Source organism: Strix uralensis, chromosome 3 (assembly GCF_047716275.1).
Source record: "Strix uralensis isolate ZFMK-TIS-50842 chromosome 3, bStrUra1, whole genome shotgun sequence".
In the NCBI taxonomy this organism is placed as follows: domain Eukaryota; kingdom Metazoa; phylum Chordata; class Aves; order Strigiformes; family Strigidae; genus Strix; species Strix uralensis.
Window position 1 is genome coordinate 98,879,971 of NC_133974.1, and position 27,158 is coordinate 98,907,128.

A 27,158-nucleotide genomic window follows, 5' to 3' on the forward strand; every position below is an offset into this window, starting at 1 on the left:
TGAAGCAGTCCAAGAAGGCAAAGATTCCGCTCTGCTCCAGCTTTGTTGCTTATGTTAAAAGTTTATTGTAGACACCAGTACCATCTCTAGCCACGTTTATCCAAGGGGAGGGAAAAAAAAATGGGTAAGCAGTGAAGATAGTGACACACCAGTGCAACAGGTGAAATAGGACATGATAATTTCTGGCTTGTATAGCATGAATTTGAAACTTCTTAAAACAAAATTTATAAGCAATACACTTGACTTAATTATGGAATCGTCTTTGAAATCTATTTTAGAGAAATAACTTACCTGTTTTTAAGATGAGAACCAAGGGCTAATGAGGAGTATGTCAATGTAGTTGAAGAGATTATGAGTTCCTTTAAGTTCAGAAAAAGAGTAAGATATATGTGGAGTCTAGACTTCAGCAATGTGAAGGCAGAGGGTTAGGAAATGTAAATGTAACTAGCGAAAGAAATCTGAATCTTCAGGAAAAGCACTGGAACCTGTTGTCTGACTTGGGTCCAGGGCAATCTATGGGAAAACAGTCTTGTGGGAGAGAGGAAAGTTATTCATGCAACTTCCTATCTATGTTTTCTTTCTAAGAGAAAATCATAGTAACAGTAATATCAAGTAGAGATTTTAAGAGTTATGTATTCTTAATACGTAAATCTCTTCAGACCTTTAAAGGATACTAAACAGGCAAGCAAAAAACATTACTTATGTAAAATTAAGGAAGATTTTTAGGATGAAAAGCCGTTAAGCATGTGACAGTATGTTTAAGGGCAACTTTGCATACTCTTCAATTAGAAATGTACTGATCTCAAATACACTCTTGCAAATCAGATAATAAATTTGAGAAATTGATCACAGTAAGTACTCTCCCCCCCCTTTGTTTTTTAACAGAGAAGACATTTGTTATATTTCAGATTGCAAAATTACTTCTCTATTTTCAATTTTATTTTATATACCCCACTGAGCAGTAATTTGTGCACAGGCTGTTTTCTTGTAGATCTTTGTTATTTTCAGGTAAATAAAACCTCTCTTTTTTTAAGATACTCAGCTAGAAAGCATCTGGTATTGCAGTACAACAGAAGTCAGATCAAGAGGGAGAACCATCCAACAATATTTACAAACACAAAACAAGAACATGTTGGAAAGGTAAAAGGTTATTGAGAGACACCAGACAAAGGATATGCAATGAGCAAGTGCTACCATTTCTGCATGGAATGTGCCCATCAGGTCTCCTGCGAGCAGTTTTGGAATGTGTGTATTGCATGGGGTATATTCATAGAGCAAGACTAGGTGTGTTGTTCCTAAAGCTCACTTAAAATGAAATCAGATTTTTACCAAATATGCAGTGATTTTAATGTTCAGCATAGAACTACTAAAACTATACTGTGAGTAGGGGATTTTATTTTTGGGGTGAGTTTAACTCAGTAGTAGAAGTCTTTAAAACACTCTTTTATCACTTAACATTGTGTGCTGGTGAATGTTTCCAATGCAGTCTCCTTTCTTAAGAGTTTTCTATGATGACAGTGAAAATTACTCTGACTTAAAGTCTTTTGTTCAAGGCTACTTCCACTGGTCAGAAATGAAGAAGAATTTAATAGATTTAAAGCAAAATGGATGACTAGATCTTACATTTACTAGATTGCTACAGTGAAACAAAACTAGTTCATTTGAATGTCTGATATTTTGGGGGGGTGGGGGGGTACCTAACAGGCTAAAAATAACCTTTTTATTTCAGACTGAAATGATTTAGGTTATTGTTTAATGTGGTTACGACTTCTGAAGTTTTTCTATGCTGTTTGGTCAACACCACAATTTCAAAGAAAGATTTCCAGGAAGATCTTACCTAGAGGAATGAACATAACATAAGGTGATATTGTAGCACACCCACTTCTCCCAGAATCAGGTTTTTTTATTTGGTCTGACAGCCTTCTTTCTTTGGAGGGACACCAAACCATCCTTCCTCATGATGGCTGTTGACTTGCTCACATGATGTTTGAAGTATTAGCAGAGATACTGAAGGATGAAACTTTGCAGTTATCTACATCTGAAAGGTTGAGTGCATATCTCTGCCCTGTGTGTGCCATCTAGTACTTCTTGACCAGAGAATGCAAGAAGTCTTTTGTTAAGAGGTGTCTGAGTGGTGGTTAAGGTCTGAGGATAGCTCAAGGAATGCAAAAAGCCTGAGGAACCTGGGTAGCTGTTGGAGGAAGCAGTGAAGAAAGAACAAGGGTGCTGTCAGGGAATAAGGGGCAGGACACTTTGAAGGTACTTCCTCTAGACAGGGGCACTGAAGTACAGTCTGTGGGAACTTTGCACAGCTTTGAGCTCATTTGAGTTGTGCATTCCTTGTCTTTTCAATGCACCAGGTTATGTTGAGAGAACAGTTCCCTCCCCTAATAATTTGTGAGTGTGAACAGATGGTGTAGAGTCCAAGCTTAAAACTGAGGTTTGGACTTCAGCTGAAAAATGTGACCTAATGACGTATTACTGCTTCTCACAGTGAACATTGGAGACACTATCAACAGCTGCATCTATGAGCCTTTTTCCAATACTACATTTTATTTCATTTTATTTTTTTAGTGGGAGTGAGCTGAAGTATGCTTGTTCCCTGTAACTCCGGAGTGAGCTGAAGTACGATTGTTCCCTGTAACTCCAGAGTATGTTTAAAGTATTCATCATAAGGCTTAGAGGGTTAGGTTTTGGTCAGTTACTGTGAGGCACCACATGAAGAAAATGAGTCATGCTCCATATACAGCTAGGATTGTGAAGGTTTAATGATGTGAGCCTTAAATGCTCCAAACTTAGTACTGATACTGATCTCAAACCAGAAGAGCTTAGACTTTTCAGGTAAGCTGCTGCAGCACTGTTTTAACAGCTTTCCAAATTAGCGTGTATGGTTCAGTGTTTCTGTAGTTTTAGGTGGCTTTTTTCTTTAAAGTAATGGTATGTGTGGTCACCTCCATTTCTCTCAGAGTGGAAGTAGGATGTAATTAGATTTGGATTCAAACAGAAGCCGAGAGGGATTAGATAGTGACTAAGCTGAATGGTGATGGTTCTTTGATGATGAAATAGCATGGCTCCACACTAGTATGGGGTTGCCATGCTAACAAAATCTTTTGATACTGAGAAGTGAATGTAAATAAAAACCATTAAAGTCTTAATTTATGGTTTGTGACAATATTGCCTTTCTAAAGCAATGCCTGTGGTGTTTGGGATATTACTTTTACCCTACTTCATACTTAAGAGACATCAGAAACATATGTTTGTGTGTTTTGTGTGACTTTGTCATGAAATAGCTGTGGCAATCGATAAATTTTAACTCATAAAGATTGGGAAAATTCATTTAGGCTCCTCACTATGTAAAAAAGCTCCAGCAGGAATTACTTGTGGAATCCTGTCAGGAGTTAATTTAAGTGGAAGCATGCAAATACAGTGTGATTAATCCTGAGAGCATGCAGATAAAATTATATAAATACAAGATGTATCCTCTGATTTGTGAGGTACTAAGACTGAGTGTTATTGTACAGTCTGACCTGATTGTATATTTGGATAGTGTTTTGTCATCAAGTAGACATTTTGTAGGAACCTAATAGAGAAGTAAGCATTTTTCCATTTGTGTGAGGATGCCAGTAATATGTTTTTACTTAAATTGAGATTCTGCCAAACTTCATACCTATTCATTTGTGAAACCACATTTGTTGTTCTGCATTTCAGCTCTTACTGGGCTTCCTTTATTGTTGTGAGATGTGATATATGGATTGATTTATTTATTTTAACTTATGGTGATATTGTTGATGCTGATAGCAGAGCTTTGGTTAAGTGGTTAGATTACATAAGGCTGTCTAACACTCTACATTAGATACCTTAATTTCAGTGGCTTTTAACTGGTAGGGAATTAATTACCTGTGGGATTAAATTCTTCATCCTGGGTATCTGTTAGTGTACATGTGTGGGTTGCATGTATTTCTAAATAATAATTAGAAATGTTTAAGAAAATAAAGGAGTGAGCATATGCACAAATGCTGTCATTAGTGGGGAAAAGTTTCCTTATTCTTTGAAGTATCAATGCTGTTGCAATCTAGTAAAAATAAATGTTTAATTCAGATCAAAAGTTTGGGTAGAAGTCTCCCTCTGAAAATACTTTCATGTTTGTTTTGAGTAGTAAACCTCAGGAAGCTGCCACTTGTACAGATGCTAACAAATTCCCCCAGTACCAGGAAAGCAATTATTACAAACCTTGATGTAAAAAAAACCAAAACAAAACAAAAACAAACAAACAAAAAAACAAACAAACAAAAAAACCCAGCAACTTGGATTTTAGGGAGATTTGAAAATTAAATGTTAATGACGTCTAGGTGTCTGATAGCTTGAGAATCTTCCAGAATTGAAAAGCAAATACAAACACGTCTGTCAGTAAAGCAAGGGCTTTTTCCCTCTGCAGTTACATAAAAATGTTTTTCTGTTCGTGATTTCAGGCTGTCTGTTCTTAGAGGCTGTTGGCAGTGCGGGAGTGGGAGCTACCCATGTTGCATCTTCGTTTGGAGAAATTTTGTGTGATGCTGAAACTGGGGGCTATATTTGCCTGGACTCCTTTAACTTTTCTTATCAATAAAGTGTATAGCAGTCTTAAAAGCTTCATGAAAGACATTGAAAGAAGCCACAGCAACAGCAGATACTTCAGCATACTTCTGATGTTTTCAGGGTATAAGAGGCAGAGAATATAGACATGCTGTGTGTCTCAAAGGGCCTTTGAGTAGGTTATTTCAGCTTGAAAAGGGATTAGATTTAGATGACTGCAGTGTCAGATGGTTGTAACTGAAGGTGCCTATTGAGGATAATTCCTTTCTATAACTGGATCTCAGCAGTTTTGTCAATGATTAGTAAGTGGAGGGAAGGAGAAATGATCCATTTGTCATGGTGGTGATACGGAGGCGAGAAAGAGCATGTCTGAAAGGAGACATCAAAAAGCACAAGCTACGTGAAGCACCACCTTCAGTACCAGGTGCTCCTAGCAGCAACGACAGGGAACAATGGGCAAGTGGAGGGGAGAGGGCAGAGAGGAAGAGTGATGCTGGTTTTCCTGATTGTTTTCAATTTTGGGAGGTTTGTGTTGCTTTGGTGGCTTCATGTACGGTTGTAAATGTAATCTTGTCCATCTAGTAGTTCTGTACATTAGTTACTTTCCTTTCCTTCAAACACCCAATGTTTCTAAAAGCAAATTTGTTGCTCATATAGAAATAACATTTTCACTTTAATCCTGTTTGCAGCTGCAAGTAATATCACAGTTTCTAATTGTATCAGATTATTTTCTGTAACAGCAAATACTATTCAAACAGCTCAGTTGTCTGTGCAGCTTTCTAAATAAAAAACCTGGAGGTGGGGGGAAGAATATATGCAGTTACTGCTAATATTAAATTGGCTTTTCACATAAAACTTCTCTCTCAAACCTAATTAACTTTTATATTTTGCTAAACATCTTTGGCAGCTAAGGCAACATGCCTACTGCCTGTTCAGTTCTTTTATTGGGTTGAACTAGAACTAACATTTGTATAAAATACTTTTTGACATTTGAATTTGACATAAATGTTTCGGGGAAACAGTTTAGACATGCATCCTCCATGGGTGATTCTCTTGTCAGCGTAACGATGTTGTACTGTAAATATACTTTGGAAGTGGTCTTTCAGTAAAATCAGTGATGCATTTATTGCTTGTTCCTGCTCTATTTTTCCTCATAGGGTAAAATCACAGCTCAAAGTTACTTTGTCATTTTTCTATTAAAGTTATTTTTTAGAAGTTAGTTTGTCATTTTTAAGTAAATCAAACTGGATATTCCTGTGTTACTTCTCAGTGATTATCTCTCTGCTGAAGGAAATGTTAACTTTAATCTTCTGCTATAAGACTAAATAGAAAGAGACATTGTCAATTTGAATGTTTTAAAATAAAATAATTTTGAAATCATGATATAGTATCCTTTTAATATATCCCGTTTCTTTAGCTAACAACAACAAAAAGACTTTTAAAGGAATGTTTAGTACTTTTTAAGGGAATGCTTAAGGCTGTCGTCTTATCTATTCCTCTCACTTTTCCCCTGCTTCTGCAGGCCCTGGCTGGCTCTGCCGGACACATCCTGCTGTGTCTCCTACCTGCATGTCCACAGCAGCTTGGTGCCTCCTCAGTCATAGCTTTCTCCTTAGGGAAGCTGCCTAATGACCTCTTGGCATTTCTGGAGAAGACAACTCCCTGGAAAGGCTGTGCTGCTGATCATTATTAGTGGAGCAAGTTAAGGGAAATTATTTTTTCCTCTCACTGGCTTTTTTTTTGATAAAGCAGTTACAGTAGGTTGTGGGTTACTGGACTTGTGACATTAGTAGGGGTAATGTTCTCTGACTGAGATGGGATTTTGAATAAAGGAGTTGTTCTGGTCTTAAGTGAGAAGAAAAAAATGGTGGCATCTAATTTAGAGCAGATTCCCTTCAGTTTTATGGTCTGTAGGGAATTTCTTCCAGGTTTTTTATGAAGTGAAGATACAGATTAAATGTTGATTATTAATGGTTTGTGTAAATATATTTTAGTTAATATACAATGCAGAAGTACAAAGTTGATTAATTTTTGGTTGACCCTAAATACCAGCATTATGAAGCCAAGCTAATTTGTGGTTAATACTAGGTGCAATAAACTAAAATTTATAATTAGTTCAGTGAACTTTGGGGGAGATGCTTTCCTTATGTAAATTGTGTTTGGATCATCTGAAATAGCAGGTTTTGCACTCAATACAAGTTGAAGCTTTTAATGATTAAAAAAGGTCTCTGGTCAAAATTTTAATGGAATATGTATGGTTTAAGTTCATGTCTACTTATTTATAAAGCATTAGTAAGTTAGTTTCCCTTGGATTTAATGACAAAATATAAGTTTGGGGTGGTTCTTTACTGTGCCACAGTTGATATAATTAAATTCCATAAATCACATGGTACTTGTGATGATGGTGATGTTGTGAGCCTTTATGAACTTCAGAGGAAGTTAAACACATTTCACAAGCTCCAAGTTTTGTTCTGGTTCTCAGGGTTTGGTTAAACCCAAATCCAGGACATAGTAGTTTGTGGTATTAGTAAATTTAAAGTTTTGTTTATATTTTGTAAGAAAATGTTTCAGTGTCTTGAACAGATTTCTGACCATACCTGTCTTTGGCTAACTTTAGAAAATAATTTTCAAATATGTAGGTTAGAAGTATTTACATGGCCTTTTAGGATTAGATTTTCCTTTATGCCATTTTGTGAATTAGTAGGGGGGAAAAACAAGAAAAGTAGCAATTAGACCCTTAATATTAAAATCTACATCAATACTACTTCAATATAATTTGGATCTGAATTAGCTGAACTTTTATTTATGCTTAGACTTGGAAGCCTATCCTTTCTCTGGGGGGGAAATATTTAATGTTTGCACCTTGTTCTTTTGGTGGAGGAGGAGCTTGTTAACCTATCTCTGCAGTGAGTGTAAGAAATGCTCTCAGCCTCATAACAACCTGACAAGTAAAAGCCCCGGAATGGTCCAGTGCAGATCTCAGTCCTGTTGTTGTATGTGACAACGTTGGTGTGCAAATGTGAGCTTTGTGCCACACTGGCTCAGGGCCGCAGAGACGCTGACGACGATGATGGTACTGGCCTGTCTCCCAGGGGCAGGCTGAAGACGAGGCTTGGCTCTGCCACCTTCCACACTAGCCAGCAGAGCTGAGCAGGTGCCTGAGGGCAGAAGATGCTCTGCTGTATTAAAGGGTGCCGCATATGCCACCCTGGCATATGTTCTCCATAACCCCCTGTAGGAGTTGTCTGCATTGGCCAGAGCGCCTCTAGGTTCTTCACTGCTGTGCTGCTGTGGAGTCTCTATCAGATAAACTCTTGTTCTCATCTGAAGAATTATTGTTTTAATATTGTGTGTTCTCTTCTTCTAGAGCCCTGATCTCCAAATATTTGGGTGTTGTTTTTTTTAAGTAACAGCTGTTAGTTATCAACTGCAAGAATAGTCTTAACAGTTTAACATCAGACACTTGATATTAAGTGGACCTACTCTGTTACTGCAGGAATCAGCAGGGCACACGTTTCCATTCAGTTCATTTCCAAACAGTTCCAGGTTTTCTTTTTGTTTACAGCATTTGAGGAAGCTAGAATTGTTTAGGGATTTTTCAGTGCAGCTCTGCTTGAGAACAGAGTGATTTTTTTAAATCTCCTTTTTTTTTTTTTTTCTCAGATACTGTTCTGGGGTGCATATATACTTTCCTGAAACGTATACATGGTGCTAAATTTTTAAACTGCCATTTAAAAAAAAAAAAATTCTGAACCTCAGTTTATCAAAACCTCAGTTCGCAGCTACAGAGGATCCAAGTGTTCCTGTAATATGTAGTAGGTTTTGGAGTCTCCATTCATGGAAATACTTGAAACCTGATTGGACATGGCACTGCTTTGGTTGACCCTGCTTTGAGTGAGAGTGTTAGACCAGCCAATCTCCACAGGTGCCTTTGAACTGCCATGATTCCCTGCCATTCAACAGTTTCCAAAAGCTGAAAGAACCATTCCAAGATCCTCACTCTTCATTGCTGCTTGTCCTGCAGGATCCAGACATAAGAATCTAATGACTGATCCAGAGAAGTTGTTTTGGAGTTAATGCCTATTACCTATACAATAGGGTGCCAGTATTGGCAGGAGTAGGTTCTGATGATCTGCACTGTCTGTGTAATGCTCCCCAGGAGACTCTTCCGTCGAGTTCCAGCATACCTTCCTTTCTTGCTGCCCAGATACGAATTGGCAGGGAAACTTTGAAATAACTTGCTCTCATTTTGTAGTAACGTGTGAGATGGGGAGAGAGAACAGAGCTTTGAATGGGGGAAGGAGGACATCAGTAGTTCATTCTACGTTTTTTGGGTTTGGGTAGAAGTTGAGCTGTTGATGGAGTGGTTTTTGGGTTTTTTTGCCTTCCAAGAAAAAACTGAATATGAACTTCCTGGTGCAAACTTTGTCATCTATTAGAGAAAACAATATAGTTGTATTTGAAGGGGATGAGTCAACCATTTTACTTTCATTAATGCCTTTGTTTAAAATTGCATAACTGTGACCTGCAACTCCTCAAATCTTTCTAAGAGACTTCTCCATTATAAAATGGGGGATCAAAAGGAGTATTAATGTGATTAAAAAGATGCATGTTCCCAGATTTTGTTTCTGGACAATAGTTGTTGGACTCACAAGTAATTAGATGTACAAAGTATTGATGAACCTTTACACTATTTTAGAGTATTTTATTTCTAGAATTGTAGCTGACTGAGTTTCTAAGTACTGTGTAAAATACCTGTGACTGGAGAATCACTCTGAAAATTGTGGTGTAAAAAGTAGGACATAAAATAATTTAGCTGCATTTTTATGATTTAGATGTAAGGATAACTCTTCAAAAGCTAGGAAGCCATTTTGTCCTACCCTTCCATATTTGGATAACTAAAAAAAAAAAAAGACTGTTTTCTGGTTGGAATTTTTTTCAAGTCTAAAAATAACTGGTTAGAAATTAAACATAAGAAATTTCAGTCCAGAATAATAATTCTTTTTTTAAGCGTTGGTAACAATGAAAAACGTGGTTTATGAAGTGGTCCTTCAGCATGTTAATGCCAGTTCTAGTGATATTACTCATGGAAAGTTTCCAGTGTGGATCTGTCACAACCTGAGGGAACAAATGATTCCTTTTTAAGAGAAGGGGGAAAACAAATAAAGCACTACCTAACTGATCTTTTTTTTCACTAATTCCAGATATTTATTTTTGTCAGGTTTTCCCCCTCTTTGGTTGCAGTCTTACTAAAGGAATTTGTTTTCTGTAAAAACATACAATTCATTAATCCATTTCAAGTTTGTGAGGATTTGGTGTTTATTTGTTTTTTTCACTGAGGTTGATACATACTTCTGTTTGTAACACAAAATGAGACAGTATCCACTGTTTTAAATGATTAAAGGATAAACAATAATACATGTTTAGCTTACTTTCATTTGGAGATATATTTGATTCAGATTAGCATCTCTTACTGTAGATGCCCAGCAGCTGCATATAATATCAGTAAAATAATATTTAAAATTAGGACAATGAGGAGCACCAGTGAAGACATGAAAGAACCCTAGAGACCTAAAACGAGAAAAATGTGTAATTTAATAACAAAGCACTCAATGTACTTTTGTGCTCTACAGACATTTCAGTATGCTTTCTTACTATTAAATCTGTGTCTGAGAAGAGTAACTGAGCTATTAAAATATGCTTGTTAAGGTAAAACCAGCTTAATTTGATTTTTTTAGTTTTGCATGAAAAATGTTACCTTTTTCGGAAGAATGAGTAACCTACTCTTTAACTGTCTTGGGTTTTTTTCCTGTCTGTTGCTATAATCCTTTTTACACTGTGATGCTACAGTTCCTTCATAGTTGATTAATAGATTTTGCTGGAAGCACTAAACTAGTACCTGTTTTACAGCCTTTTTTCCAATGAAGAAAAACAATTTCCTTGATGGACAGACTAGAACACTTTTTGATGAGCATCAGCTTTGAATAGTTACATAGTATAGGAAAATGTCAAAGCAAACTGGTTTCTCCACTACTGAAAAAAAAAGAAAACAAAAAAACAAATAAGAACTTTAAAAATTGTAAGAGCACTGTGATGATTAAGTTCGCAGAAATTATTTTTGAGAGATAGCAGTATATAATTTTGATCAGGTCTGTATGAAGCACCATTTACTTTGTAATATTTGTCTCAAGTATGTTGAGTTAGAGAATAAACACAGGAGGCATATCTTCTGTGAACTAGAGCAGACAGCTTTTTTTTTTAAGATTAATTCCAAATCAAAGAAAAGAAGAAACAACATGGCTAGAAATATGTGGTCACGCTTTTTCTTAGTATTTAATACCTCAAAGAAGTTTTCCTGCCAGCAATCATTCTGATTCCAGATTTCTTAGTTTAGTTTGAGTTTCTCTATGTGGAAAACCTGGGTACTTCAGAGTTCAGCAAGCTGTGCCAAAAAGTGTCTTTAGTTTAAAAATATTTAATGTGATGTCATCAGCCACAGCCTAGATGTTAAGAGGGATGGGGAGGGAAGAGAGAGGAGCAGCAGCCTGGGATCTGTGATTCCCTCACAGTGTGCAGAGTCTCCGTTGCATTGCTCAGCCCTAATAGAAGGGGTAGAGATGGTTCCAGCCTTCCCTGGTGGATCAGTGCTGGGTACATGGTAGCTTGCTAAGGGGAGATCAAGTATGAAGATTGGTGATATTGTAGGAAGCGAGCTAAAACAGCATAAAGCTTGACTTTAGCCGAAGCCACAGGTCAGAATTTTGCATGAATCAGGGTGGTGGAGGCTGCACGACAGCTCTGGCCAGGCTGCCTCCCAACTGCCCAGAATGAGCATTAAAGAAAATGACAGTTGCTGGAGGTGCTGTTCTCCAAGAGACATTTTACTCCATATGTTATGGTCTTGTCCAGTTATGCTCCACACTGGGGACAAAGTCTTCATGAGAGTTAATGTGACTCTAAGCTCCAGCCTTTGGTCTGGCTTGACTAACTGTGTTTTTAGCCACAACGGTTGCTGCATCTGTGTTGCACGTTCTACCAGATAAAAATGATACCTGAGAGCAAGTATAGCAACTTAATGCCATGTTCTTCTAGCTTTTCTAGATAATTTCAAACTGACTGTTCACATATGACACTACTTGATACAATTTTTATTTTACTAAATCTGAATGCTCTATGAAGTTCACTGACAAATAAACTGGTTGAGAGGTCTGTATTCACTGGAGAACCTGATGGACTCTCCTTAATGGATCGTCTGAGACTTAAATGTCCTGTGTCCCACAGGAGAAGGGTGGTGTGGGTAGAAGAGTGTGTGCAATGGCGAAATGTTTTGGTTTGAAAATTAAAAAGCCTTTAGGCAGACATCAGTTTCCCCATTTATAAACTGTTGGTGACAAGGCCAAATATAGATGGTACTAGCAAAGTCTAGGTATTTATAGGCAGGAATCTTTCTTTTAAAAAGTCTTATTTGTTCCCAAAACCTTAGTTCTTGGTACTTTATAATACTCTAACTTGAATAACTATGCATGAACATGAACTGCTGAGTTCCAGGGTTTTACCCTTTGCCTCTGCTGTTTCTAAAAGCAGCCAGGATGGTCTTATCTCTTGCAAGATCCTGCGTGGCTGAAGATGGGCTGGATGAAACACCAGCTTTCCCCATGTGCTTCCACTGCAGGGGTTTCTGCTTGGCTGAGCTGAGAAGGAGCTGCCAGCAGGACAGTGTTGGTGACAGCATTCTGCTCTGGAACTTTCAGCTTCCTTTGGTCTGTGGTGTTTCATGGTGTTGGGTTGGGCTTGTTGGCTTCAAGCTCTTGAGAACTGGGAGGGACAGGGTCTAAATAAGGCTGCTCAGTGAGCTCTTCAGCATTGAATGATTTCGCTAGGCTTTTGGGGGAGCAGCATCACATTTTTGGACTGTGCTGTTTTTAATGTATGCATCTAGACAATTTCATTTCAAGAGTCTCTGCAAATATATAAAATGTGAGTGTTTAACATCACCTAGTGTTTCTCTTCTTTTTGAAGCGTGACTGCCAAAATGAGTTGTGTTTCTTTGTCTCCCTGTGCCCTCCTCCCAGTGGGTAAAAAGAGGTTAGGTATAAGATTGTCAGTGGTTGGCTATATTTTTTGTGTTGTATATAAGGTTTGCTCCCCCGAGGTCACTGAGATAATTTAGTTGTGTAAAACTGAGTGAGTGCTGGCAGGATCAGTCTTGAAATTATGAAGTGTGTTCATAAAGAGCATACCTGTTTTCATGCCTATTTTAGAAATGGATTCTAGGGATTTCATTTCTTGTGTCAATCCTGAATGAAGCCTTTTTTACTGTCATTTCTTTCTTCTAATGTTAATGTTAATCGGTTATAGATAGGTAACTTTCTAACATATTTGAATACATCTAATTATTATAAATTCTGCTTAGAATTACTTTAATGCTATCATTGTAATGACATAAAATGTGCTTTTTTGTTTTTAAACTTGTCCTCTTATATTAAGGTAATATTGTATTCTAAAATGTTATCCATATTGCTGCAATTTCTCTTCATGGCATTGCTGCAACAGGAAGAGGAGCAGTAGCTAAATTTCCTTTAAGTTCCTCCTGTACTACAGTGTTTAAAGTAAAAATAAATTACTTGACTGCTTTTTAGTTGGATGGTTAACTTGGAAGTAGATTTTGGACCTGGAGTTCGGATTTTAAAGCTCTGCAAGAGCAAAAAGGAGCTTCAACTCCAGCTGCTTTATCAGCAATGACAGGACCTGTTTTCTGAAACTGTCGATGAAAGCAGTGGCGGCAGTCACAGGTGACTGTCACCTTCAGTCTTGAGACACTGCAGACATGGGACGTGTATTTCTTCTGGGGATGAATCCACAGCACCAGTTTTGTTCTGATAACAGCGTCTGGCACTAGATTGATTTAACAGGCTATGAGGTTTGCTCTTTTCAGATATGCACTTGTACGGCAGCTTCTGTGCAACTCTGACATGGCCACATGCTAATGTTGTTTTTTCTGCCTCCTAGCACCACGTGTGAAGCTAAAGCTCTTTGACACCTGCCATTTGGACCCTTTTCTTACTGAAAAATGTCATCGTTTTCAGACAAGATGAAGACAGATATCTGATCATTCTTCCCTTTGCAGGGATGTGCTGAGGGCATGGTTCATACACAGATGAATAAAGGATTCCAGGCCATAGCTATACAGTTAGTTTTATTAGTTTAGTATGATAAGTAGGTTTTGATTTAGGGGTTCATAGAGTTATATCTAATACAGAATAAATTAAAGCATGGTAATTCATTGTTATATCTTGCAATAATTCTCAAACCTATTTAATTCTCAAGTAGCAATTGTCTTATTGTTTGAATGGCAGGAAATTTCACTCCACCTTTCTTTGGGGAGGGGAATGATGGTAGTTGAGGAATTGAAATCAGAAAATTTTGAACTCTTCTAATTCTGTAATCAGTGAAACTTTTATGTGGGCTATATTTTCTGCATTCATCCAAATCTGAAAGTTAGTAGAACTGGGCTGCATTTTTCAAAGTAGTAACTTTTTTAGAGAGGAGAAGCTTTTAAATCCTGTGCCATACTTGCTTCCCCCATATTCTTGAAACCTGTTTTGTGCTAACAAATAGGCAGTCAGGTTGTGTGGCTTAGAACATAATCGTCCTTATGTTTGAAATATTCTTTTATTGTGTTGGATTACAGGCAAAATGCTCTTAGAATGTAAAATCAACATGCAGCCATCTTTTACTCTCCAAAGCAGCGGAAGTCGAAAACGTTGGGCTTTATTAGTCCTAACATTTCCTAGCTTGCAGGGAAATGGGTAATACTTGCAGACAACTACTTCAGTAATTACATTCTTAAATAATACTTACTAATCTTACAGTCTTTGTCATACATATCTTTTGAGATTTGGAAGCAGGTCTCTTTAGTTAGTCTGGCTTTGATTTCTTGTAATCCTTTTAATTTCTTATAAAACAGACATTGAGGAATTCTTGCATTTTATCTGATGTTGAAAGACTATAATTTGGTATTTCAAACCATTAAATTTTTTTTGCATATTGTTCTTCATCTGAAAGTGCTTCAGTTCTGTAGTGAAGCTTAGTTCTGCATAAGCATACTGGAAAGTGGAAAATCAAATATTGTTCTAAGACTTAATGTTATTTTAAGATAAGTCACTTTTAATGATTTGAAGCAATGATACAAACTGTCATTAGATTATCTTGCTAAACACTGACAGAAACAGGCCTAATTCTTTTCAGTAGGTTCTAAAGAGCTATGCTGTCTACCAAAAAAGCCATCAGCTTAACTGGTGCTAAATATCATTTGTATCTGAACAGGAGAGAAATAATCCCTAATGCAAGGATGATTGCCTTGAAATTCTGTCATTTCAGAAGCTGCTTTATAAGGTGCTTATTTATTGTCCCTGCTGTAGGCTCAGCAAGCTGTTTCAAAAGTACGGTTTGTGACTGAAAAATGTACTGTTGTTTTGTGTTGTAACTTGCTGTGTGAGAGTTCCAGGTTTGAAATAGTTTAATAATTTTTACTTAAAGTAGATTGAGTTGGTCAGGACAAAATTGTTTTCTTCTTTGCGTGATGTAATTTCTGCTAAAATTTATGAAATACTGAGCAAACTCATTCATACATGGGTAGAAACGTTTACAGACTTTTTTGTTGTGAATTTAAAGCCCTAGTTGTAAGCAGAATTTCACCTAATATTTTCTATGGAAACTTAGAGCATGAGGCTGAGCAACAATATGAGGTCTGTATCACTGCTTATCATTTGATGTCTGAAGACACTTTGGGCTTAACTTCTTGTGTGCTTGGGAGTTCCTGAGCAGGAACTGTTCTTTAAAACTTGTTGTCCTTGTCCCCCTTCCATTTAATTGAATGGCACCACTATGAGCTCTTCTGTAGTATTTTTGCAAAAGAAGATTATAACACCTCTTGTCTAATGTGACTGATTTCGAAAGGTGGACTTTCATATAAGCAAAATTTTGTGTGGTATATAGTGGCTAAAACTTTTGAATGAAGCAATGGAAATTTGATGAAAATTCTTTTCCTATCTAACAGTATATTTTGTCATTGTAAAGTATATTTAGTACTGGAATATCTCCTGAGTTCTATATATTGTTAAAATTTAAAACTATATTTCTAGATTATTTTAAAGCACAGAAGAATTGTATGGGTTTGGGCTTGATTCTGTTGAATGATTGCTTTCTAGTATAATATTTTTCACGTGATCCTAACATCTTCCTTTGCCATACCACTAGCTCATTGGAGGTGGAGGAAAGACTAGCTTTTGAATTTAATCTCATCTGTCAGAATGAACAGGCTTTTAAAAATCTTTTCAGGCTTTTTATTATTCAAATACATTATTGAGTATATACCAGAACCTTTTTATCTTGCACTTCCATGACATATGTTCCTCATAAGAAAAAAAACTGTAATAGCTTAGCTGTCTGTCAAGCCTGGTATCCTATTGTTCCTGTGGCGAAGCGCGTGTGGCTGAATAAATCACAGTGTCTCACTCAGCCTGTGCTGGACTGCAGTCTCCCATCGGCTGTATTCACCTCCTCCCCGGCAGAAGGAACTGTGCTGCGCACAGCATGTAGGGGCTGGAGCGCTCACGTACCCAAACGCAAGATCCTGGGAGCCTGTGATGGCAAGAAACCTGTAGCTTGCTGTTGGTAATGATGAGGAGTTGGTAGGGCTGTCAGTTGCTTCTGCCATGGGCAGTGTCCTGCTTGGCAGGAGAGATCAGTGAGACGCAAGTCAAAATGCAAATAAACAGCTTATTGCTGTTTCGTATGAAGAGCTTCTTTGACTTCCCTTAGGTGGTTTGCATTAGTTGCCAAAAATGGGTATGTAGGGAGACCTGTAAGAACAGATGCAGACATGCTATTTCTCTAGTACTTCTGTAGCCCTTAACCGTTTTTGGTTTTAGACTCTTCTGGAGTTAGTTGTGACTGCTGTGTTTTCAGTAAGGCCCAATGGATTTCTCATTCATGAAATTGCCCAATCTTCTTTTGAGCCTGTATTTAATTGTCTTCCCTGCCCCTCCTGAGTTTGCTTTTAATCACTAAATCTATCAACATAATTAAAGCTTGTGGCATTCCAATCGAGCTTATAAATGTAACATTCTTTTCTAGCAAATATTTTGTCATTTTATTTTGTTTTGTTTTTATCATGGGTAATTCTTAAGCCAATTATTTAGTAAGTAGCACTGAATAATCCTTTGACCCTTCTGTACTTCGGTCCTTCGTGGGAGCCTCTAGCTTTTGTTGCCTCAAGTTTATGAAGAATATATTTATCAGTTAATATATAAAAAGTTGGGTTAGAGGAGTTAACCACAATTACTAAATTTTGATTGGGAAGGATGTTATATTTTGACAGATCATCATTTTATGACCAAATATGAATATCTGGGCCCATTTTGAGGTTGACATACACTTTGCTTTTAGAGTGACTATGATTTTCTTCCAAGTATTAACACTGGTCTCTTCTTTGTACTGGTATTGCTTCTAAAAATGTTATTTTAAAAGCTTCAAGTTGTAAATCAGGGTTTTGGAGATGGTAGGAACAGTAAGTTATGTAAAGTTGGATAAAGTTACTTTTTCACTCTCTGTAGGTTATTAATCCAGTGTTGCATGTGATTGTGCAGAAATTACTTCAATGTAATAAACAGTCTGAAATGTTGGTAAGGTTCATGAAAATGTCAGGAAGCTGCATTTATCTTTAACCATAGAAGCCTCTAGCCTGATAAGTCTTTTTCATTACACATATATTAGATTTTTTGCACCCAGTTTTGAAAAGGTTTTCAGTGAAAGCTTACTACCCAAGAACCTTATAAGTTTTTAAAAATGTGCCATTACATGCATGTACATGAAATTGTAATATAGTTAAACAACTGTTGGTAACTCTAGTTTGTTACAAGTAATCTTTACCATTATAAGTTTTTGCAGGTATGTAATAGGTTGAATTAAAAATAAATTGTAGGTATTCTTAGATTATTTTTTTTACCTTTTACAAGGATTTTTTCCTGTAAAATTTAAGAGATGGAAAATCTGAATGTTTGGAACAGGTCTTCAAATTATCTTTTCATACCAAATGTATAATGCCTATTTAAGCTAAGTAAGAAAATAACTTGCTCTAGTAAATGGTAAAAGGCTCTTTTATTTAGGATATGTATGCAGGCATGATCTCTAGCATAAAGCCGAGGGCCCACCAGGTGGTGCTAGTGGAATATGTTTAATGTTGATTTAACTACTTAAAATCTGTCCTAATAAATGTGAGTGAGACAGTTGCAGTATACGAAAACTTACTTTATATGTAACAAGCCTGTTTGTACAATTAAAAAGAATAAATTGAAATATTGTGTAGTGGCTTTGTGATTTGGGAACTTTTAATTTTTAAAGTTGGATATAGATGCTGAGGAAAAAAACCTGATCTGTAGGATGGCTAATGTGGGAAGCAGACAGTATGGAGGCATAGTCCCAGATTCTTTACCTGCTTTTTTGTTAATTCAAAGGACAGTTTATGAAACTTGTCTATTCATGTAATGTAAGCATATCGTATCACGACCGCTTGCTTATTTACCTACTACGTTTTGACTTTAAATGGCAAAATAGCTTTTTTACTAAAGTTGTTTTAACTGTTAAGATTTTGGTTGGTGCAAGAATCTTTCCTCTTAAGGAATGCACAGAAATAAGGATCTCATTTTATGAGGGTGTGAGGGTGTCTAGTTTTCTGTTTTAATGTATTACGTGGCTTAAAAAGTCAAAGTAGAAACAAGTTCCAGTTCTGAAGATATATGGATTTTTAGGTACAGTTTTTGACAACTCTTGTGAGCGCTTTAATTTGACTCTTGAAAATTATATCCTTTAAAAAATGGTGAAGGGGGTGGTTAGAGAACTGTGGACCACAGGAGTTTGGAGTAAATTTCTATCACCTACTGATTTGAGCAGGTTGGGTTTTGTCTTAATGTGCCCTGACATAAAATATGTATATTCTTTGAAAACATGACATGGAGCATTTTGTAGCATTAAATTAGCTTAAATTGTCCTATATACCATCCGCCTTTTAAAAAGAATTATTAGAATTTGGAAAACAAACAAAATATCTGTGAACCAAAGTGACTTTCCCCTGTCTAATCAAAAAACAAAATCCAGAAGAACTGCAAACAAAAATCCCCAAACCTATTTTGCTTGTCATCTCAGTAGTGTGACCAAGCTAAATATTTTACCATTGTATGTGCCAGTGTCACATTAGTAACCACCTCACTGTAGCTAAAAACAAACTAAATAAAACCATGACAGCCGCTAACAGGTCTGTAAAAGTTTGGTTGACTATGGTTGAATGAACTAGAGGATGCTTTCTTTGGAGTTTGTGGCCCTACGCATTTATTCTGGATAACAAATTTATTTAATGTCTGGGTTTTACTGTCTTAGGTGCAGCGGTAAGGAGTTCTGTGCGAACGGAAATTCTTCCCACCCTTTTCTAAGTCTGCTACACCAAATACTTCATAGAATAACTGCATGCGTACACAAAACCATCTGAGAGTGGATGTACGCTGCTTGTGAAAGTGCTTTGTATAACTTGTTTTCCTGCTTAATTTTTTACTTTGCTTCCCCCCTGCCCCTCCCCTTCCCCTGGTGTATAAATGTTCTTGCACTTGAGGAAAGGAAATGTGCTCTTTTCAACTGTTCTTTTTTTTCTCCCTTCCTGAGTTCAATTTTATTTACTTATTTTAGGAAGGAGTTTTCGTACTACCTACCTTAAAATTTAGCACGATTCAATTATTACCATAGAATGATAGTAGTATTGCAATCCTCTCAGTTTTTCACTTCTGAAAATTGTCAGTGTAGCAGTAATGAGAATCAGTAAATGGTCAAGTGTGTAAAAATTCCCATCTAGGTCACTGTTTTTTCATGGCACAAAATACTGTGAGGGATCAAGCAATAAGCTGTGTGCAGTTTAGAGTAAAGCACTGTAAAAATGTGTACACAACTGATTTTTTTTTTTTTTTTTAATCTAAGTGTAATATCAATGTATTCAATTTAGAAATTGCATGAGAGGTAACTTTTTGGATCTGTTAGAATACAAAGATTGAAGAGTGATTAGTGAAAATCTGTTAGAAGTATGTGCTAACATGTGTGGTTTTTTGGAAGCAATATCCAAAAGGGGAGCACTTGCCAGATGCTGCCTTTATAAGGTGTGAACAGGTTAAGAAATACATTCTGCTGCATTGTTCTTTACCCGTTCATCAGAAAAATCAGTTTGAGACTTCTGTCAACATCTTTTTTCAGCAGTTAGGTTTTTTGTGATATGACCATATTTCTGAACTCTGTTATGGGACTGTTTTCTGAATATTACTTGTACTGAAAGAATGCCTGTAATACTGAGTCTTTGTAAAAGATCGTGTAAAGAGTTTCATTTTCACTTGCCCTGTTCAGCTAGTCTGAGCAATTTTTTGCTCTGTTAAACTAGTTGTTTGCATGGGTCTGGACTTATGCTAATACAAAAAAGAATAGGATTCTATTATCTGTATTTATTGAAAGATCCAGTCTGACTGTAATATTGAAATGTTGTTCTGAGTTTTGAGTAACTATGAAATCTGAATTGTGTGTACAGCACTCTACCAAATTCCAGTTTTGATTGGGGAGGGGGAAAAAGCTGTAAAAATAACAGTAAGAAATTATTACCTTTTATATCTGCATTTTACACTATTTACTGTTCACATGCTTGGAACATTGAATGGGAATATGGTTTATGTCTGAGCTGTTCTTTAGCTTTTTCTAAAGGGAGGGGCTTCTAGGCATCAGTTTCTTTAATTAAAAATTTGACCTACTAAACATTCTTAAAGGTGAAATTTATAGTCTAATTTTAAAACAATATAAAGCAAAGTTACGATTTTTATTGAAAGGTTTGGTTCTTAAGGATTGTGGTTTCCCTCCTTATGGCAAAGATAAGGTTATTCTGAGTGGAATAGTAACAGTCAAAATAGTTCTGAAACTGATAGTGTTTCCTCTCCAGTGCAGTAGCTGTATGATGCCTTAATTATCAACCTGAAATTCAAGTTCTGTTTGAAGAAATATATTGTTGATTCAGTGGTGTCAAAATTTCACAGCTGAAAATAAACTTACTCTGTGAATACTTGATTGCCGTTTTCTCTTGAGTGGAACTAGATCACTCGAGGGCTTTTTAATTATGTGTTGTGATTTGAATTGGTGAGTTTATCATCATTACTGAATGAGTTTGAGGTGTGTGGTAGATACATAAACTGTAGTTTAAGTTACTGAAGACATGCAGTCTGTGTTTTTCTTTGGGGATGGCAGTGAGAGCGGGGATAAGACAGTATTAAATGCCGCTGAGAAGCGAACTGCAGCTTTGTGGCTCAGTCTGTATCCAGTTGAGTTTTTTCTGAGTATTCTAGGCAACTAGCTTTAAACAATGTGTGTGCACATTGTTTACGTGACTTGGATTCATGTAATAGTTTAATTCATGTTTGAGTTCAGCATGGAGGTGTTTTTAATGAAATTGTCAGGTAGGTTTTTGTTTTGTTTATGGAAGCTGGTTTCCCTATTTACTTCTGGTAACACTTGTTTTTTGTGTTCATTTTCTCCATTGTAAGATTAGTATAGAGGCTGATATCATGCACAGTGTGTATTTATAATAGAGGCAGAACTGAGAAAGAATGGATGTTGCAGGTCAGGGAGAGGTATTTTGGCTTAGAGATCTTTTCCTTTGTACTGTTTTTAAGTATTCAGTTGATTCAAAGTATTTTTAAAACATGAGACTTTAAAAAAAATCCAAATATTCAATCCAAATATTCACTTGCTAAGTCTTCCTGTTGTGGTGTTCAGTTGTGTGGTGTTTTGATTATTTGCCTTTTTATTTTTCAGCATTGTCAGTGAAGCAGGAGCATCTATCTACAGTGTCAGTCCAGAAGCATCCAAGGAAATGCCAGACCTAGACCCTAACCTAAGAAGTGCAGGTATGAAGTGAATTTCATTTTGCCATCATTTCAATGTGGAGCTCAAGTCTCAGTTCTCAGACTGTATTGTTTATAATATTAAGTATGATAATAGTCAAAAGTATAAAAAGTGAAGGTTTGTGATGTTTTTTTTCTATGCTTTAATTCTTCTGCCATTTCACATTTGAAGTCCTAGGTATGCAAATCAATGACATCATCTTCTACTGAGGCCTGTAATGTAAAGGTTCTTGTGAATGTATTCCTTCAATAGGCTGGTACAGGAGAATTTATGGGGATTAATATAACCAATGAATTGCATAAACTTTCACGGTTAGACATGTACATGCCCACAAGAGCTAGACCCTCTCTCTCTTCTCTTGCCCTTGTATGTACACAAATGTCTCTTAATAATTAAACACTACAAGAGCTAGAAAAAAAAAGTAAGAATAGAACAGATAATTTAAAGGTGTGAATTCATTGTGATCGCTTTGAAGTCTTCATGTAGCTGAATATAGTCCTCAAGAAATACTATGTAGTTTTATTTTTAAAAAAGTAATCTATTTCAGCACAAATGTGACCGAGGTATAATACAGCCCAAGTTCTTAGAAATGTACAAATGTTGCCACTGTTACAATTTTCAGTGTTTGGGTAAAGAGTAGTCTTTAAGGATCAAATTCCTTTCAGCTTCATTGGTGTCCAAATTTTGCTCATGGATTTGGTTTATTGGGAGACAGCTGTTAAGGGCAGGTCTGAGGTTATTTTTGGATTACTTAATTTGTGTATTTTTATTTGTGAGTCTTTTTGTATTTGTCTTTACCTCAGTTTTTTATTTTCTTGGTTTTCCTGCAATTTGCTGCCATGCACAATCAAATATGGCATATTTAAAAATGCAGTAACTGTCATGTATAAATCTTTTTCAGTCAAAATTATACTGTTCTTAATTTTTATGTTACTCTAGCAGGTTACTGGCCTGGAAATCCTTAGAAAGGTGTAGAAGTAGATTAGCAAAAACATCTCTGAAGTTACATGGTATTTGGGGGTAAAACTTTTTAGAATTCCCCATGGTCCCCTTTCCTCATATTTCCACAGAGAAGAAAAAGGGATTTGTGTTAACTCCATGTTTCAAGTTACTGTCTTTACAGGAATATTCTTTACATGTCTGTATCAGACCTTCCCTTTGCAGGACAGGCCTCTGGCTGCTTTTTGCTTGACTCTTTCCTCCCTGCCTGCGAACAGACTCCGTTGTGATTATTTCTTCCCTGGGCCACAGAGGTTTTGAATGTGTCATGGTATGGCCAGAATGAGTATTAGGCATGTGACATTTCTGTATTTGTGACAGATGCCACTAACTTTCCCTTGGGCCAAAGCTTTTTATGTTGCTGATATATTAAATGTGGTGTGGGTTCAGAGTTAATGTAAATGAACAGAAAAACACTGAAAAGGGGGAAATTTAATTACTAACAGTATAATTTTCCAGATGTACATGAGTCTTCTGTTTTCCAAAGTTAACTTTTGAACACTTCAGACACTTTTAGTGTTGTGCATCAAATACAGTAAATAAAATCAAATTTGTAATACATGAACAATTTCAGTATGAATTATCTAGAGTTCATAATTTATTCATTATTACTAGGAATTGCTTTAGGCATAAAGTGCTGTTGCATCTGGTTTGAAAAGCATCAGCAATTTTAACATGCCGCAGCAGTACCACAGAGTGGATAGAAATTGAAAAAGGATATGATAGAAAGTGAAAAATAATTGCTTAGTTCCATGGATGTCGGCTATTATGGAACTGACAGCTAGAAGTATATTTATTACAATAGAGTCTTTCTAGAAGTTTTAGACTTTCTTCTTGACATCTTTGGTGTCAAGTTGTAATTAGCTGTACTAAAGCTGTGGACGTTTTTTTAAAGCTGAACATAAAAATGTGATATAAGATTAGAGGGAAACATTACTGATGTTTGGGGTTTTTTGCAAACTTTTTCCTTGACCAGCTTTTACTTTTGTACTTTTGATTTTCCTTTAATTTGCAGCAAATAGAAAAGTGACATGGTGTCAAAGCTGACTTGCTTTTTATTTTAATTGTTGTGTTACATCATGTCAGGTTCTGTGCTTACATGATAGCATTTAGTACATTAAAGGAAGTTGACAGCTGCATGATGAAGTGTGACATTTATAGTTAAAATAAAAGGTACAACTGATGTGAGATATCTGTGATCTTAACGCAATTTGCCACTTTAACATTTTTCTCAACACAGACTTTACAGAAGGATTTGGGGGTTTTTTTGAATTACACAGGTAGGCTTGTTAGTCCATCAGGTACATAAATGTAAAACATTAAATAATGCATATTATATGAGAACTTACTTTCACATGTTGTGATATGATTTCTGTCATATTTGCAGTGCTATCTAGCAACTGTTTATAGTAAGCTTTCACTTCATACAGAGAAATAGAAGATATCAATCCTGATATTACCTTATAAATTTCTCCTTGCTGAGTGTTGTATATAGGAGGAAAACCAGCAACCTTTAACATTTCTTGGGGTTGCTAATTAAAGATATTAGTTAAGGCAAGAACGCCACTGTTGTTTTTTTCTGCTTTCAGCTGTCTTTGAAGGTCATGGATGACATGGGTTTGTAATAAATGATTGAGAAAGATCTCATTGTAAACTAATGGTGTATTCATTATAAATAAATGGTTTATGTATAAACTATAGTGGAAAGTCTTTATAATCATTCATACAGCACTTCTAGCCAAAATTGCACTTGCTTGGGGGGAAAAAAAAAATATGCTTGTTTCTTAAACAATTTGCTGGTATCTACAGTGCAAAGAATGAAAGAGGGTCTCTCCAACTTTAGAATTGTCCTCCAGAGATGGCTGCTACCTTTATGGCACTAGGCAATATCAGTTCCTAAGATCAATTCTTTACACTGAACCAGGTTCTTTTAAAGTTTTTATAGCACCAAATCTGAATATTTCACAGAAGTGCAGAAGCTTCTGTACTGCTACATCAATTCCTATAAAATCTTGTGGAGTGGGACTCAACTAAGTAGACAGTAAAGATGTTAATGAAACATAGTTACTTGTGTTTGAGTGAGAAGGTATACATCCCTTTCTGACAGTCATTGTAGGATTAATGAGCAGCACAAGTATTTCTCAGCCTCCCAGAATTAGGAGATAAGAGGCTTATAGGCCAGAGCAATAAAAGGATTTCCTACTTGATAGGCTGAGGAAGTTCAGCTGCAGCAGATTAGGAAGGTTCTGCCTAGAGAGCAAGCCACTGGAGTTCAGTAACAGGGCTTTTTGGATGAACTTGTGATTGAGTTGCAGCCTGACAGAGAAGGGAATGCAAGGCTTCCTTGAATTCTCCTTCTCAAAAGCTGTGCCTAAGGACAAGCTGAAGATTTGGGGTGGAATTTTTTGTAGGGGAGAATGGACACCATAAAAGAGTGCTTAGCAAGCTGGAAATGTTGATCACCTTTGTGAAGCTTATTAATATGTGCTCCCTAAAGGCTTTGTGACTGCCTGCTCTAGGGTTAGTGGAATGGTAATGAGGGAGCTGCGAGGCTGGGTGGGTGACTGCAGTTCTGTTTCTGCCCTGGCATGTGTCCTTTGACCACCCTCTTAGAGAAGAAGTCAAATGTTTAATTTGGAGTTCTCGTAAAGCTGTCAAATTCATATTTACTTGGCTGTCCTGGGGTTTTTTTGTTTTGTGGGGTTTTTTTCCCCCTGAGCTACCATCAGTGTGAAGATTCATATTTAACCTTTGGCTAGCTTTTTTCATGGCAACTTCAAGTAGGACTTTTTCACTGTAACTTGTCTGTAAAATCTTCTGGGTTACTCTAGGTCTCTGTGGTTGAGATTTGCTTGTGCCTTCTTTAAATGGAAGGCCTGGATGCAAGTTTCCCTTTGAAGTAGTTTTAAGTACTGTGCTCAGTGAACTATTACTTTCCCTTGCAAGTTTACCAGTAATTCTCCTTGCCCTTAGTTGTCTTTCATTATCAGAGCAGTTGAGAAGACTGTCTTGATGTGGTGGTATTTGCATGAGTAAAAGAAAAAGAGCTGAACTCAGTGACAAGCATTCCTCCCTCAGAGGGATGGACTCTGTGACAATCAGTGTTGACCTGGTTTTGGTGGTTGTCACTGGGCCTCTGAACTCTGGAATTAAATGGTTTTCCGAAGGTTGATACCTTCTTTGTTTTACTTCCATCCTGTCCTATATAGTTTTGCCCAAGGGTTTATTTTCTTGTGCAGAATCTGTATTTCTCATGAAAACAAGGCTTCTGGGATGAGAAATAAAATTAGTCTGTGCAGGTGTCAGTGCATAGACACTGCCACACTTTCTGGTTTTTCCTCTCAGCGCTTCTCCACTTCTACAGTTCCTTGTTGTTGCAAATGCTTGTTGGCTTGAACAGGTTTGGGTAGTCAAAATAGGAAGACTGTGGAGGGCCAGGTGGAAAGCATAAGCATGTGTGACTCATGTTGAAGGACTGACACACAGAAATAGGGAGTTTATGTACTTTCTGCATGTCTAGAAACTTTTTAAGGTATGGTCAGTTAGTGGTGGTTTTGTCGTTGTCCTTAGTACAAGGAGGAAAAAGGATGTGCCAATTGTTTGGCATGTGCTCACATCAGAATTATTTTCTTCTGATGCCTCTCCACCTCTTGAAGTGGATACCATGATGAAACAAATGTCACTTAACTCTAACAACTAGAGGAAGCTGCTGAATTCTGGTGAAACAGTGGCCTGATAGTGGATAATCACTAGGAGGTGGTAGTCATGCTGGGTTTTTACCCTGGTTTCCATATACGCTCAGTTATATTAAATGAGAAATGCCTTCATTTTATTAAATTGATGAATTACCTTTCATTTTGAGATGACTGCTCTAACAAATAAACAATCTCTTCTTTCTTTCACTATTTAAAAAGCAAAATAAAAACCTAATATGCTTCGTTGCAATGACTTATAAAAATGCAGACAAACCTGAATACATAGAATTTTTTAAACACAGGATGAGGTGGGAAGGGGGGTAACATCTCAGACATCACATTTGTGCAATCACTTGTTAGAGGAGATCTCACGCTAAGCCTCTCCAGTTTATTTCTGTACCTGAATGCAAACATATGCATTTGTTTTTTAATTTGCAATTCTGTGTTCAGATGCTGAAACAAGAGCAACGTACTTGGGCTTGTGTAATGCAGCAACTCCAAGAAATGCTCATTTTCCTCTCAGACATGAAGGGCCGTCCTCTGTCAAGACCACATAGTTGTGTCACCCAGTTAAGAAAGCAACAAATGTAGATAAAATATTCCCTAAAGTTACTTTTTTGCAAAGATTTTGAATGCTAACAGGGCAAGCATGTGTCATGTGGCATGCACAGATGTGATCCAGTATAGAAACTGTGTGGCTTTTAAAGGATGATTTCTGAGGCTAAAAAAGAATCTGAGAGAGCAAAAGGTCACACAGCACAACTTGCCTTAGCATTGTCAAATCCCATCTGCTTGTCTCCTCTCCACAGGGCAGAATACATTGGATTATTGAACACTCAAAGTTCAGCACACCACTTGCACTTTTCCTTGCAAAAGAAAGCCTTATAGGTTTTGGGGGCTTGTTAGGACTTT

At 36.7% G+C, this 27,158-nt stretch overlaps 1 protein-coding gene across 1 annotated transcript in view; it reads left to right on the plus strand.

Moving 5' to 3' along the window:
* SRBD1 (S1 RNA binding domain 1) overlaps positions 1-27,158 on the plus strand; it is a 134,072-nt gene that overhangs the window by 43,070 nt on the left and 63,844 nt on the right. The window contains exon 17 of the mRNA XM_074863556.1: positions 21,463-21,554. Coding sequence (XP_074719657.1) covers positions 21,463-21,554 — 92 coding nt within the window. The remainder of the gene's footprint in view (positions 1-21,462; positions 21,555-27,158) is intronic.